This window comes from Nelumbo lutea, chromosome 1 (assembly GCF_056320005.1).
Source record: "Nelumbo lutea isolate HS-2025 chromosome 1, American lotus-T2T, whole genome shotgun sequence".
Classification (NCBI taxonomy): Eukaryota; Viridiplantae; Streptophyta; class Magnoliopsida; order Proteales; family Nelumbonaceae; genus Nelumbo; species Nelumbo lutea.
Window position 1 is genome coordinate 103,485,521 of NC_142684.1, and position 15,646 is coordinate 103,501,166.

At 39.6% G+C, this 15,646-nt stretch overlaps 1 protein-coding gene across 1 annotated transcript in view; it reads left to right on the plus strand.

Moving 5' to 3' along the window:
- LOC148876510 (phosphoglycerate mutase-like protein 1) overlaps nucleotides 1-15,368 on the plus strand; it is a 59,217-nt gene extending 43,849 nt beyond the window's left edge. Inside the window, exons 5-10 of the mRNA XM_088967038.1 lie at nucleotides 10,861-11,023; nucleotides 13,202-13,276; nucleotides 13,418-13,506; nucleotides 14,007-14,126; nucleotides 14,976-15,020; nucleotides 15,094-15,368. Of these exons, the coding sequence (XP_088823164.1) occupies nucleotides 10,861-11,023; nucleotides 13,202-13,276; nucleotides 13,418-13,506; nucleotides 14,007-14,126; nucleotides 14,976-15,020; nucleotides 15,094-15,211 (610 nt within the window). The 3' untranslated portion in view covers nucleotides 15,212-15,368. The remainder of the gene's footprint in view (nucleotides 1-10,860; nucleotides 11,024-13,201; nucleotides 13,277-13,417; nucleotides 13,507-14,006; nucleotides 14,127-14,975; nucleotides 15,021-15,093) is intronic.
- Nucleotides 15,369-15,646: the final 278 nt, after the last annotated feature.

Genomic DNA, 15,646 nt, shown 5'->3' on the forward strand with positions numbered 1-15,646 from the left:
CCTCCAACATTAGTATCTGAACTTCCCCAGACAGCTAGAGCAACTGGCTCCCCCTCTGTAGAATTCATCACATTTCTTCTACTTTTTTCTGACTGAACCAAGGCATAAACCTCCTGAACTAATGGCAAGTCTTTACTTCCCAAGATCAGCACCCTGATGGACTCATATGAAGGATTCAGCCCCAAGAGGAAGGCAAATACCTGTTGCTGAGATACAAGTGATTTGTATGCCTTTGCATCCTCATCACACTTCCAGTTAACATTTTGATAGTGATCAAGTTCTTTCCATATCGATGTCAGATCCGAATAGTACACCGAGAGACTCCTTGCTCACTGCTTACAAGTGGACGGTTCAGCTTGCAGTTGGTATATTTTGGCATAGTGTCTTTGCTCTGAATAGGTGGACTTTGCTTGTTCCCATATTTCACAAGCAGTTTCATCCCACATAAAAGTTTTTCTCACCTGTGGCAGCATGGAAACCAAGAGCCAAGACATCACCATACTATTTTCTTGGTTCCATCTATCATATTCAACATTTCCGCACTTCGGTTCTTTCACTTTCCCATTGATGTATCCTATTTTTTGAAGGGATGAGAGATCCATCGTATGGACGCCCAAATCTTGCGGAATAAAGGGGCGAATTTAAAAAAAATTTCTCTCCCTTCAACTGGGAATCCAATTCCCTATTTAGAAAATCATATTTTCAAGGATCAATCTTGAACCATAAACTGAACCAGATCTGAACCAAAAAAAGTAGGAGAGGATTATACCTGATACGGAGAAATAATATCTCCCAACAAAGGTGTTCACGTCCAAGGAAGGATCCAAAGACTGCTCCCACTGAAGATGGAGCAGAATTAGCAGTATTCTTCTCCAAGAATTCTGTCCTTCGCAAGAAACAACAGGATGACACATGAGCACAGCTTCCTATCAATTCTTTCTCAAAGAACTGATGTCAAGATCGAATCTTGACTTTCCCACAACTAGAGATCGAACTGGATGCCTGGCGGCTGCAAGAAGGAGGCGGCAAGAAAGATCTTTGCAGGGATTGCAGAAATCTTTCTTCTGTGATTTCAGCTCTGAAGAAGATCTGATTATGTGATGTCTTCTCTAAAGGCTGTCGCCCCCTCCTTCTTTGTTAACCCCAAAGGATCAGCTCCTAATCTAATTAGGAGTTGCTGATCCAAATCTTATTTGGATCAAAACATCTTGTAGAGAAGATGGGCCGAATGGCCCATAGGCTGTTACTGTATGTTATCTCTATGTTCTTCTCTGTAATGGGCCTTATTCTGGGCCCATACTCTTTTATGTTCCTCTTTTTGTAATTTCTTGTCCAACTAAGGACCTCTCTTGTAATTACTAAAAGATTAACTTAATAAAAGTGTATTAGAGAGTTAGAGGGAGGTAATGTTCGAAACTCTCATCCTCTAACTCTCCTTGCCGCAACTCTCTCTTCTTCTCTAATCTCTCTTGCTAGTCTCCTTTGTTTCAAACACAATCCCTACTTCTAGGACTGTTTTTCAACTTGGTATCAGAGCAGGCCACTGCTTGGCGTGTCCCTCATGTGGTTCTAATCCAACCAACTACATGAGGAGGTTCTAGGGCTGAGAGTTTATAGTCATCCACCTGATTCTTGGAGGTCATTGGAGGGTTCCCAAGCTTCTACACACTTGGAGAAGGGTTCGGTGGCCAGGAAGAATCAGAGAACAAGTTGCTTTGCCTGATTTAAAATCAGAGAAAAGGGTTTTTCGAAGTCATCCTAGAGGACAAGTGTTCGGCCTGGTTTATTGTACAAACCAGAGACTCTCTTACTGTAAGTCTTTGCTCAGTTGTTTCTGGGTTAATTTTTCACTGTTCTGGACTGTTAAAAGGGCCGAAGTTTCCTTGAAAACAGTGCTACCATTCGGCTATCCTCTGGTCTGACTTAATCCAGAGATTTCTGGGTTGTTTTTATCTCTTTTCTGGACTGTCAAGTAGCCAAAATACCCCTGGAATCACTGTTACTGAGACTGCATCATTCGGCCACTGTTGCTGGACTGCTCCTACCCATAAATTTCTGGGTTGTTTTTGGAGGTCCTATTCGGCTGATTATTGGGTTGGGAAGTTGCTGAGACTGTTAAAACTAAGAGGTACTAGTCTCATCTTCATTCCAGCCCCTTCTTGAAGGCTGAAACAGTAAACAGTACCCTATACTTTGAATGATGAAACAGTAAACAGTGGGCTGTCAAGTATTGCACACTGAGTGTTCGACAGAAGGTCTCTCAAGGACTGTATTTCTTTTGCCTTCCTCTTGGGACATCGACTGTTAGAATCAGAAATATCTTGTGTTTGGAGGTTGTTGGGTGTCTTTTGGAGGCTGAAACAGAAAAGAAAAGAATTTTCATCGAACTTTGCATGATGGATTTCTCAAACTTTGAAAACAAGAATACTGCTAAATATGGGCAGATGTTGGGAACCCCAACCGATTCTATGCTAGCTATAACTACAGTCAAGCTTGATGGGACCAATTACTTAGCTTGGTCACAATCAGTGAAAATCCATATTTGTAGCAAGGGAAAATGGGGTTTTATTTCTGGGAGCAAGAAAGCTCCTCCAGAGGATGATCCATCTTATGAGAGATGGGTACAAGAAAACTACACTGTGATTGGGTGGCTTGTGAACTCAATGCAGCCACAGATCAGTCAACATTATCTGTGGATGAATTCGGCTAAAGAGATTTGGGATAGTGTTGCAGAGACTTATTCCCAGAAGTTGAATGTTGCTAGAGCTTACAAACTGAGAAGTGATGTGAAAAATCTAAGACAGGGGGAGAAGTCACTTGCAGCATACTTCTCAATCTTAAAATCTATATGGCAAGAGATTGATTTGATAGAGGCCGTGACTTGGGATACCCCTAAGGATGCTGAAACATACAGGAAATTGGTTGAACGGAATAGGGTGTTTGAGTTCTTGACAGGGCTGAATTCTGAATATGATATTACAAAGCAAAACATCTTGTCCAAGGAAGATGTTTCATTGTCACAAGCATATACTCTGGTCAGCAGTGAAGAAAGTAGAAGGCAAGTGCAGGTTCAAGGAATTGGTATTAATGATCATTTTGCAAATATGGGAATTAAACCCAAAGGGGTTACAAAAGCTCACAGTGGCTCAGGAAGGAAAGAAGCGGTGTGTGAATATTGTAAGAAACCGAAACATTCAAAGGACAAGTGTTGGAAGTTGCATCCCAATCTTGTACCTATCAGATTCCAGAAGAAGAATGATAGTAGAAAGACAGGAAGTGCACATGCAGCCACAGGCATAGATACAGAGGTTGAATCTACCAGTGCACAGTTGGCAGCCATGAAAGCTGAATATGAGAAGTTTGGAAAGATGATCAGTCAGCTTGAAGGTGCATCTTCATCATCCATCCCTTCTGGAAGTTCAGCCACCATTGCCTTTTCTCACTCAGGTATAAGGGCTTCCGCTAACCATGCATCCACCTCAGGTAAACACAAAACCCCTTGGATCATAGACTAAGGTGCTTCTAATCACATGACCAACCTTTCCACTTTATTTGTTTCGTATGACTTACTTCCTGGCCGTGACAAAATCACCTTAGTTGATGGTTCTCTTGCCCCTATTTTCGGCAAGGGAACTGTCAAGGCTACAAACTCCTTACTCTTACCTTCCACTCTTCATGTGCCTAAATTAAATACCAATTTGTTATCTGTAAGTAGCCTGACCAAATCATTGAATTGTTGTGTAACCTTTTTCCCTTCTCACTGTGTGTTTCAAGACCTGAAGTCTCAGAAGGTGATTGGGAGTGGCCATGAAGCGAATGGAATATACTTGCTCGACACCCCTGGCCAATGCTGTGATCATCCCAAGAATGTTGCTTTTGGTTCTACCTTTTCAGAGTCTGTTAGTCAAATTATGTTGAGTCATTATCGGTTGGGTCATTTACCTTTTTCTGCTTTAAGCCATTTGTTTCCAAAACTGTTTAAGGAAGTCAGTGTGTCCAATCTCAATTGTGAGTCCTGTCAGTTGTCAAAGCATTGTAGAAAAAATTACCTTGTGAACAATAAAAGATCCTCTTTTCTCCTTCATATTGTGCACTCTTATGTGTGGGGGCCATACCATTTATCCTCTATGGGGGGTTACAGATATTTTATCTTGTTCATTGATGACTTCTCTAGATTCACCTGGATATACTTAATGAAATCCCGGGATGAAGTCCCAAGACTTGTGAGGCAATTTCATGAGCTTGTTCTAACTCAATTTGGTACCAGAGTTAAGGTTTTCAGATCTGACAATGCAAAAGAGTACTTTGAGAAGAGTATATCCTTGTATCTTTCGGACATGGGGGGTATTCATCAAAGCTCCTGTGTTAGAACCCCTGAACAAAATGGAGTTGCTGAGAGGAAAAATAGACATATTGTTGAAGTTGCAAGGAGCCTTTTGTTTGCCTCACATGTTCTCACAAGATTTTGGGGTGATGCTGTACTTACTGCTACCTATCTCATAAACCGAATGCCTTCCAGGGTTCTAGGGTTTAAATCCCCCTTCAGTCTTCTTCATCCAGACAAGGATCTCTTCCCAATTCCTCTTCGTGTGTTTGGCTGTACCTGCTATGTTCACATTCCAAGTGTGCAAAGACACAAGTTTGAACCGAAAGCCCACAAATGTATCTTCCTTGGTTACTCCCCCACACAAAAGGGTTATTGTTGTTTTGATCCAAAGACTGGCACCCTACATGTCTCTATGGATGTTACCTTTAATGAACTTTCTCCTTTTTATAGTTCCTCTCAGGATGGACTTTGTCCACAGGGGGAGAGTCTATCACAAGTTTTTGCTCTTCCTCTTCCTGTCCCAGTTGAGTCTCTTGACAAACCTGTATCCTCACCAAATGAGTCAAAGGAGGATCAATCACTCCATACCTCTTGTCCAGGGGACCCTATTTCTTTACCCCCACGCCCTATCCATAATCCCAAAGTGTATCAAAGGCAGAGATCCAGGAATGAGCAAGTGGTTTCCCTTACAACAGATGAAGCTCATACATTCCCAATCACAGATGAAATAACAGGTACTGCTTCAACTCCTTTAGAATCATCTTTTCCAGACCTTGATGTCCCCATTGCTGTTAGGAAAGGGAAGCGGAAATGTACTGCACACTGCATTTCCAAACACCTTTCTTATGACCTGCTTTCTCCTTCATACTTTGCCTATCTCTCTTCTGTTGCTTCTAACCCCATTCCTAGGTCTGTCTCAGAAGCTCTTGGGATTCCAGAATGGAGAGATGCTATGGAAACCGAAATGGATGCTTTACATGCAAATGGTACTTGGGAGGTGGTGGATTTGCCTGAAGGGAAGGATCCGGTTGGGTGCAAGTGGGTTTTCACCATTAAATACAGGGTTGATGGAACTATTGAGAGGTACAAGGCTAGGCTTGTTGCAAAAGGGTATACACAAACATATGGGATTGACTACCTAGAGACTTTTGCCCCTGTTGCCAAGATGACGTCTGTGAGGGTTCTTTTATCTCTGGCAGCTCACTTTGATTGGCCTCTCTATCAGTTGGATGTAAAGAATGCATTCCTGAATGGTGACTTACATGAGGAAGTCTACATGTGTCTTCTCCCAGGGATGTATGGGAAAGATATGCAAGGAAAGGTATGCAGATTGAAGAAATCACTTTATGGTCTCAAACAATCTCCTAGAGCCTGGTTTGAGAGATTTAGAGCTGCACTTGTTAAATTCGGCTATGTTCAGACACAGTCGGATCATACTCTGTTTGTGAAGAGAAGTAGATCCTTGGCAGTGTATCTCATTGTGTATGTTGATGACATTATAGTTACTGGTGATGATGCCTCAGGCATTCTGGCTCTCAAGTCTTTCCTCCGTACAGAATTTGAGATTAAGGATCTGGGGGAGTTGAGATAATTCCTTGGCATAGAAGTTGCCAGATCCAAGGATGGGATCCTTATTTCCCAAAGGAAATATGTTCTTGATTTATTGCCTGAAACTGGAAAACTGGGTGCAAGACCAATTGCAACTCCCATTGATATGAGTCACAAACTTTTAGCTACAGATGGAACTCTGTTGGAAGACAAAGGGGTTTTTCAGAGACTTCTTGGGAATCTCTTGTACCTGTGTATGACTAGACCAGACATTGCGTATGCTGTCAGTTGCATTAGCCAATTCATGCATGCTTCTAGAGATACTCATATGGCAGCAGCAGAACGGATTTTGTGCTATCTGAAAGGCTCTCCAAGGAAAGGAGTCCTATTTACCAAGCATGACCACTTGAAACTTGAAGCCTATACTGATGCTGATTGGGCTGGAAATATGGATGACAGAAGATCTACTTCAGGATATTGCAGTCTGGTGGCTGGTAATGTTGTCTCTTGGAAGAGTAAGAAACAATCTGTTGTGGCCAGATCTTCTGCAGAAGCAGAGTATAGGGCCATGGCACATGGGGTCTCGGAATTGTTGTGGCTAAGGTCCTTAATGGAAGAACTTGGGATTGATCATGACAGACCCATGATGTTGTATTGTGATAATCAGGCTGCCATCAACATTACTCACAACCCGGTACAACATGATCGAACAAAATATATTGAAGTTGATAAACATTTTATTCGAGAAAGAGTCTCCTCCGGAGAAGTGTGCCTTCCATTCGTTACCTCTGAAGGCCAATTGGCAGACTTTCTCACCAAAGGCATCTCCAAGGCAAGACTTCATCATGACACTGGCAAGCTAGGCATTATTGACATCTATGCTCAGCTTGAGGGGGAGTGTAGAGAAGATGGGCCGAATGGCCCATAGGCTGTTACTGTATGTTATCTCTATGTTCTTCTCTGTAATGGGCCATATTCTGGGCCCATACTCTTTTATGTTCCTCTTTTTGTAATTTCTTATCCAACTAAGGACCTCTCTTGTAATTACTAAAAGATTAACTTAATAAAAGTGTATTAGAGAGTTAGAGGGAGGTAATGTTCGAAACTCTCATCCTCTAACTCTCCTTGCCGCAACTCTCTCTTCTTCTCTAATATCTCTTGCTAGTCTCCTTTGTTTCAAACACAGTCCCTACTTCTAGGACTGTTTTTCAACTCATCTCTTTAGGTGACAAGGATAAACCCTTATCTTATCTGCAGATTGGATTAAGCTTCTCCTAATCTTATTAGGAGGTTTCCAGATCCAAATCACATTTAGATCTGGACTCTCTGAGTGGATAGGGTTAAGGCCCTATCCTATCTGCTGATCCATCCCAGAATTCGCCCATATTTAACTTATTAAATAAGTCTAGTTCGAAATGGGCTTTAGGCCCATTAAGCTTATGTGCTCATTTATCCTTCCTAACTACTGCCCAATTGGGCTTCCTTGTATGGCATGGAACCCAAGCACTGATCTACACATCAGCCACATGGGTTCGGCCGAGCCTTTGTTACAAGGCCTGGCCGAATACACTGCTATGGACAGTGCACCCCCTGAAACCCATCAAATGGGCTCTATGGGCCCAACACTTACCCTAAGTGGTCCCTGGGCCAAGCCACCTTGTAACACGCAGGGACTGTGGGCAGATGCAAGATTAGCCCATCAGGTATTACCCTCAATGGTCTGACACTTAACCTCTCAGCCCATAATGATCAAACACTACCCGACAAGAGATGACCTCTCCCTTGGCTGCAAGGAACAGTGTTGCACTCTCTCTTATATGGATCCCGGGAATTAAAACCTTTTGCAAACATTTTAGAAACCATAATATATATATACTTTTATATCTCATATAAAACATACTTTGCAAAACAAATCTCAACGATTGAAATCGGCTGCCGACAGTTTTGGTTTCCATCAGTGAGAGTGCATCCCCGATCATTACCTTTGTCCGACAAAGGGGCTGATCCTGTCACTATGATCACCCACTCAGATGAATTCTCAGACTGTCCCAACATACCCAGGTTTTGACCCCCGCTAAGGATCTCACTGATTGGTATATCAAAGACAACCCAATCCGACACCTAGTGCAGTATCATAATCGAGTCTAGGGGTCGGGTGTAACTTTCTAGTTTTGCCCATCAATCTCCAAGGTCCAAGGCAATACTGGAAATCTGGTCCAGTTCAAAGATTCAATTAATCCTACACTGTATGTGCCTAGGATCTCAACCTGGCAGCTGAGACAGGCCACCCCAACCGACTTGGTGGCACAACAGTGTCAGCCTTATCTGGATAGGTCTCCCCAGACCGACCCACTGGCTGTGAACATTCTAAACTAGCACGAGTCTCATTAAGTGTTCAGTTTAAGGGTATTACACAGAAACATAGTAAGGGAACATGAATCAAATATGCACTTTTATTCATTTACAATAAACTCATAAAGGGCATACAAAACTTTCCAACATTTTTCCCCTACCAGTGATGTAGAGTTTTATTCCCCTAGACCATTCAAGGTAATTCAAACCATCAAAGGGAATGACAGCCATGGGGAAACTCATATCCATTCCCCCCACTTACCCCATTTTCATTTCCAGAAATCCCTGAAGTAGCAGAATTCTCAGAAGACATGGTCAACACAGAATTTTTTTTATCGAAAAACTTCAACTTAGGATCCCTCCTTATATCAAAACAAAAAACTCCACACACAACAAGTGATTAGTCCACCCACATTGCAGTTTTTGGACTTAATTTGAGCACAAGACCGGCACCAATTTCCAGAATAAACAAGATGACAGATCTAGTTTTCAGACCTGTACGGAGTAGCAGTCCCAGCCTACTAGTTTTCTCAGCAGGTCTACAAGCAATAATCACAAGGGGAGATCCTTACACACAAGGCATCAAGCCAACAAGTAGAGAAAACAGGTCATGCGTGACCTACAGAAGCCTTTCACAGGTACAGGATCACACGATCCAAAACAAGCAGAGGAAAAACCTCACAAGGGTGTGCCAACATTTAGTGGTTTAGGTCCATTCATTTTCCTCTTGGTACACAACCAAGGGAAGAGAAGAAAAGAAAAGAAAAAAAAAATGGGGTGGTACCAGTTGCAGGTCTGATTCAAACAACCCAGATGTACTCCCCTGTTCCGTCCAGATTCAGCAGCTTGGAGAAGACACTTGGTCACCCAGATTCAATGGCCACACTCTAATACCATCTTGACACTTAAATCTGATTGAAGGTTACAGCAAGAGAAGAGAAGAGGAGAGAAGAGAAGAGAAGAAGGAAGAAACGTTGAGGCAATGGAACAGTTCTGGCGGCGCCAGATTCATTATATTATATAGGGCGAAAAAATAAGAAGGGAAATGACCATTGTGCCCTTACTAAGTGATAGTACAATAATAGATTAAAATACAAAAGGCTTTAATCATCCAAACAGACCCTAACAAACATAAAATCAATTATTTTAACACTTTCAACATCTTATATATGTTGTTTTATGTCTTGCCACCCTATAAGGGCATAGTTGTCTTTGTACTACTCTATTGTTTTTGTGAATAAAACCTAGTTGTTTCTAGGTCAAAGTAGAGAAGAAGAAAGAAGAAAGAAAAGAGAAAGAAGAAGAAGGAGAGAAGAGTGTTCGGCCAGACTAGAAGAGAGGATGTACAAAAGTACCTCTCCTAGCCGACCCACTTAACTTTTATTCATGAAAAACTTGAGTTACAAGAAAGACAATTTTGTCCCTCATAGAAGATGGGACACATAACTTAAACTCAGATACAATAGACATTTCACTTTCAATAAGATACACCAGAATGACCAAAATACCCCTGACTCGAGCATTCTAACACTCCCCCTCAAGCTGGAGAGTATATATCATATAGTACCAGCTTGTTGCAAATGTAATCTATTCTTCCCCGAGACAATCCTTTTGTGAAGATATCTGCCCACTGATTTCCTGAGCTCACATGAGATGTAATTATTACCCCACTTATCACTTTCTCTCTCACAAAGTGACAATCCACCTCAATATGTTTAGTTCTTTCATGGAAGACAGGATTGGATGAGATGTGAACAGCAGCTTGGTTATCACAATATAGTTTCATGGGTTTGTCAATTGAGCAAGCTTTCTTTTCAACTTCTCTTCTTCTTCTCTCTTCCTTCTTTCTTCAAGAAACTCCTTTTATTTCATATTTTTTAACTCAGCAAGCTTTCTACTGTAAGGGAATTCAGCTTTGTAATCATTTGGTATGAGAAAACAGTGAGAATCTCTCTTTTGGCCTTGCTGTAAGAATTGAAATATTTTACTTAAAAGGAGAAGTAACTATTGGTTCTATAATTTAAGCAAATACAAATGCTAGCACAAAAAAAAAAGGAGAAAGAAGAATATTCTTCAATACTTCCAATTGGTTGCAATCTATTACACCTGGGTACTTTAGCATGTCTAGCATAGGTGGATTTGTATCCTCATGATGTGTTCTGGTATTAATGTTGGATTCTTCATGATTGGATCTAATTTTCTCATTTCTTATTGATGTACTATCAAGTGTCAATTATTTCATTTATCCATGGCAATTTCTTTTTTTTAGTTTTGTGATTAAAATATAATCTTGCAGTAAGAATTCTTGTGAATACTAGAAGATATATTGCTACAAAATAAGAAATAAAATTGTAGGATCACCATATTGGGTTTAATATTTGCATTCCCATCCATCTTATATTTTTATGTTAATGTTGTCTTTAACTATCCACATTGATGCCTAAGTCATAATAGCTTCCAATTTAATTTGTGAAGTCTGCTGCTGAAATCTGTAAATTTGGAACTTAGTGAATGCATGTGTTCCGTCTATTGTCTCTTTGTTTCATTTCTCCCCCACAACTAAAGCTGTATTATATATTTTTATTTTGCATTATCATTGTTAACTAATGTATGCTATTGTTTCTTAATTGCAGGACAATGCAAACGGCGGTTGGAGTATTTGGTGGTCATGGCTATACCGATGGAGTGGATGCTCCTCCACTTATGGTGGCAAATGCTGGAAACAGTGACCGTGCCGCTATTTCAAGCTTGAATTGCCCACCTTTCTTAGCAGTGGAGCTTTGTCGAGAACATTTTGTATGTCATGATATAAGTGTTCAATGTCTTTTACAGTAGGAGGCAACATAGAAGTGCAAGTAAGAAGACTAGCTAAAGTAGAGATTATGTCTTTTTTGAGTGTCAGTTGATTCTTCTTTGATATCTCACCAACAACCTGATTTTAATCACTGAATGAATTTAATTTTCAGATAAATATGAATTCTGATGCAAATAAAACATCAAAAAGAAAAGATATTTAAGTAGAGATTTAGGTTATTTGAGGTCTATGAGTTTGAAAGATAAGGATTGCCAGGGATATAAAATAGGTAAATTTCAGAAAACTTGAGGATAAAGTTCTCTTATTGTGCAAATTTTGGGTTGGGAGGATTATACAACATTTGACATTGTCATATTTTCACTTTCAAACATGAATGTAAATAAGACTACCAGTCCTATTTTTAGAAAAGCAAATAATTTTTCAATTCTGTTCCTATAAACTGGTTAAGATGATAAGCAAATAAAGAAAATAGAGAACAAAAAGATAGACCCATGTACTATTAACCTTTGTCAAAAAGTCAAACTAATTGAACATTCTCTCAGAAGCCAATCAAGAAGGGGTGATGTAGGTAAAGGGTGTCCTACAATTGTTGTACATTGTGAGGAAGGAACGGATTTAGATCAGAAATATAAGAAAGGAGAATTAGTTTCAGATTTTGCAGGGGTTGAAAGATGGATTGAGGGAGGAGATATTGGTAGGCCCCCATAAAACTCAAAAAGGACATAGGCTGGGAGTATGGGGGAAAATTTATTTGAAAGCCATCATACATGCAGTGATGTAGAAGTGTGGGAAGAAAGAAATAGGATAACTTTTGACAACAAGTTATCATTTGAGGCATTGAGGGGAAGGGTCCCTGATCTACTAAGTTCATTGGCTGTAGATACAGAAAAGTTAAAAGAAATCTTGTTTTCCATATTGAGTAGGAGCCTCAAAGAAATCCTACATCCTTCTCACGATCCCATCCCTACAGCTAGACACCCCCCTCCCTCTTTATTTATTTAGTTATTTTGATCAGTAACAATCAAATTTTCATTATATGCTAAAGTGCCCCTAGTTTTGCACTAGAACTAGTTACCCACCCTGTCCTTCGTTTATTCTTTCAATTTTGCAAACACCCTGCCCCCCAACAAGTGCCCTCTGCCTCACCAAAGCATCACTATACACATACCCTTCCTATGGCATGGCTGGGAACTGTCATAAATGGAATTTACACAACAAATTGAAACATCCAACACAACATGGTACCTTTATGGTATCATAAATTAGGAATCCCTGATCAGCAGGAACTTTTCTTGGGTGTCTTTCTAAAAAAGGAGGCATACTTTGGGCATATAGTGAACCTATAGATGATGAATATCTAACTTCAAACTTTTAAAAATTCCAAAAGCCTTTTCATAAAGCTATTTAAACTATTTTGACTCTTAAAAATAATAAAATCAATTCTTACAACAGCAACAAACTTTAAAGCACTTACATTGACCAAAATTCGAGTCATACACGAATTACAAAATTCACTCTATGTAGAAATTTGGATAAATATGATTTCTTCTTCAATGGGTTGTTTTCCTTCTCTACATTTCTATTACAAGGTGTCCATCCTTTGTCAGGGATCCCCTATGGTGGGACAACTATGGGTTAGGTTGTTTTCACATGGTTCTATTACAAGACTAAATAATACTTCTACGACTGCTACCACTAATATGACTTCTGATCCATGACCCACTGACTGGGTCAATTAGGTCATTGGCCAAGTTTTTTTGCAAGTAAATGGTTTGGGGGCTAACGAACCTGGACCACAGGTTTGAAAACATAGGTAGGAGAGATACTAAGGTAAAAAATCTTAGTACTTGTCACCTGCATTTCTGATCACTAAAGGAATCAAGGAAAAAAATGTGGCATATGGAAGCTTTCCTGGTTAAACAATTTTTTTCACGATTACTAGGGATCATTTCTTGGTGCAATGGTAAAACCTTAGGTGACAAACATGAAAATGTTTATTAGAGTCTGAAAGCAGCTACTTTGTGTAAACAGTGCCAAAGGTTAGATGGAAACCCAGTCCACTCCTCCCAAGATCCCAGACAGCTACGACCAACATTGGATAATGGCCCTTGTTTTATCTTTCGCTTTCTCATTTTTTTATATGTTTATTTTGACAACAGGGAATTCACCCATGTGATAAAAGGAGGAGAATTAGTGAGTATCGGCCACTTTTTCCTGCAATTGATTTTTCACAGGCAAGTATATCTGATATCCTGGAATATAACCCGCAAATTGATAGTGATTAAAGGGATATTATTGTCATGTTATTGATTGCTTGGGTTTTAGGTAAGTTTGTATGAAAGTGTTACATAGATTATGTTTGAATTTCCTTTCAGATAGAAAGTGATGAAGACATTCTATGGGAGGCTGACACTAGAGAGTCAAATGAAGATGTTGCAGCTAGGGGAATGAAATTTATGAACTGGTAAGTGCTGTTTTCATCACCATAATATGAATCGTAAGAGATACAAGTTAAAATACGAGTTCTTGGGTAGAAACTATAAATGTTTTAGCCCTCTATAAATGGAAAATTAAGTTGGAACTCAGATTCTTCTCTGAAACTGCAAACGCAACCACCATGCAAACTTGGGCTTCAACTTGGCCAGGCAGAGGGAAGGCATGGTGTTGTTGATATAGATGTTCTGTTTTAGGAACTAAAAGTGCAAATTGTATAATATGCCACCATTATTAGTCAATGACTTCTCAAATCCTACTTTTTCTTTGAAGCTTGAGTTTTATTTTATCCTTTTGTTGCTTTTGGCCCTTAAAGCTTAAGCTATGAATCTAGTTATAAATTTCCCAGTTATGTAATTCATATGTATCTGCCATGAATTAGAAGAGGCAATAGTTTATGAGAACTATTTAGACAAAACTGTATATTATTTTCAGTGACCCTTCCTGGTGGTTTTTTTTTCCTTTTACCAGGCTGTGGACAAGAGAAGAGAAAGAGATTGCAGTTGTTACCCATAGTGGGTTCTTATATGATACTCTAAGTAGACATGGAAATGACTGCAATTCATTGGTGAAGAAAGAGATCTCCAAACTGTACGTCTTCAGTTTGTTTTAGTTGTTTGAAAATGGTTTCTCAGACAAATACTAGAATGAGCAGAAATATTCCTTGAGTATGCAATTCAAAATATAGCACATAAAATGCTCAACTCAGACAAATACTAGAATGAGCAGAAATATTCCTTGAGTATTCCCTTTCCCCTCTCCCTATCTCTCTCTCTCTCTCTCTCTCTCTCTCTCTCTCTCTCTGTTTTGACTGTTGATCTGGTGCATTTACAATGAAGATGGAATATTAATCTCTCTTAGGGCTGCAACTTGGATAAGCCTGAGTTGAGCATTTTATGTGCTATATTTTGAAGAGGTGTGACACAATGGCCTGGCCCCAATGCAGTATAAATTTCTCAAGCAGGGTACCCAATTTGCACCCCCTACTCAAGCAATTATGATTAAGTGGCATATTTGTGTACTGGAGTGTAGTGTCATGCTTTTGTTCCTGATATTTTTCATAACTTGATCTTTTCCTTTCTGTGTATCATGTAATTTGTGAGAAGATAGGTTTAATGAAACCTTCTGATTCTTTTTAACTAATATGGGACTGGAATGATAATTGACACATTAAAGGTGCTATGAGCCTATGACCATTAATGATCCTGGTTTTCTGGGGTAAACCAGATATGGACCTAATCTTTGTCTCTCTTTCCTCTCTTATACGAAGTGGCGGTTCTCAGACTTGAACCCATGTTCTCATGCTTGTCAGCCCAAGATTTTACCTATGTACCAAAGCAATTAGCACTATCTTTACTGACATTGATGTACACAAAATTATGTGCCTGCTTGCTTTGTATTTTGTTATTATTAAATGATCAATAACCTTTGCTCTTGCAGCTTTGCCAATTGTGAACTCCGTTCAATGGTGATTGTTGACAAAAGGTGAGCATATTGTAAGAGTTATTCCTGTGCATTGATTTCTGGTTCAATGTACTAACTTTTCTCCAATTTGTAGTATGATAGGATCAGATTCCCCAACTACAAATTATCCAGGAAAGATCCCTTCCGGACCCGATCTTTCTAGTGAAGCTGCAGATGAGAATAATTCAGAAGTACTCAAATCACCGGCTTAGACAGTGGTACCAATTATATATCATTCTTGGGAAATTGTTTAAATGAGACTCGCACTTTATTTAGTATATCTTACTGGTGGTTAGGGCACTTAAAAAGATTGAAGCAATCTCAGAACTCCAATCAAATTATGATTTTATATGATTGAATTGCAGAAAATCCATGTCTTACGCTATGAAATATTCTGCACGAGCAGCAGAAAGAAGTCTGTTTTACACAGGCATCATTTAAGACTTACGAATCATTGATGTCCTGGGAATATGTAAAAGCCTGCCTCGTATTTTCTTCGCTTTCCTAAATCAAGGTTTATATAGATGCAGTTTTCTAAACTGCAGCCTCCCAAGATGTAAGGTACATTGTCAGAACAATGTACACGCTAGAAAAACAATATGGATTGGACGGTATGAAAGAAAGGGTCGGATTTGAATTTGCTAGAT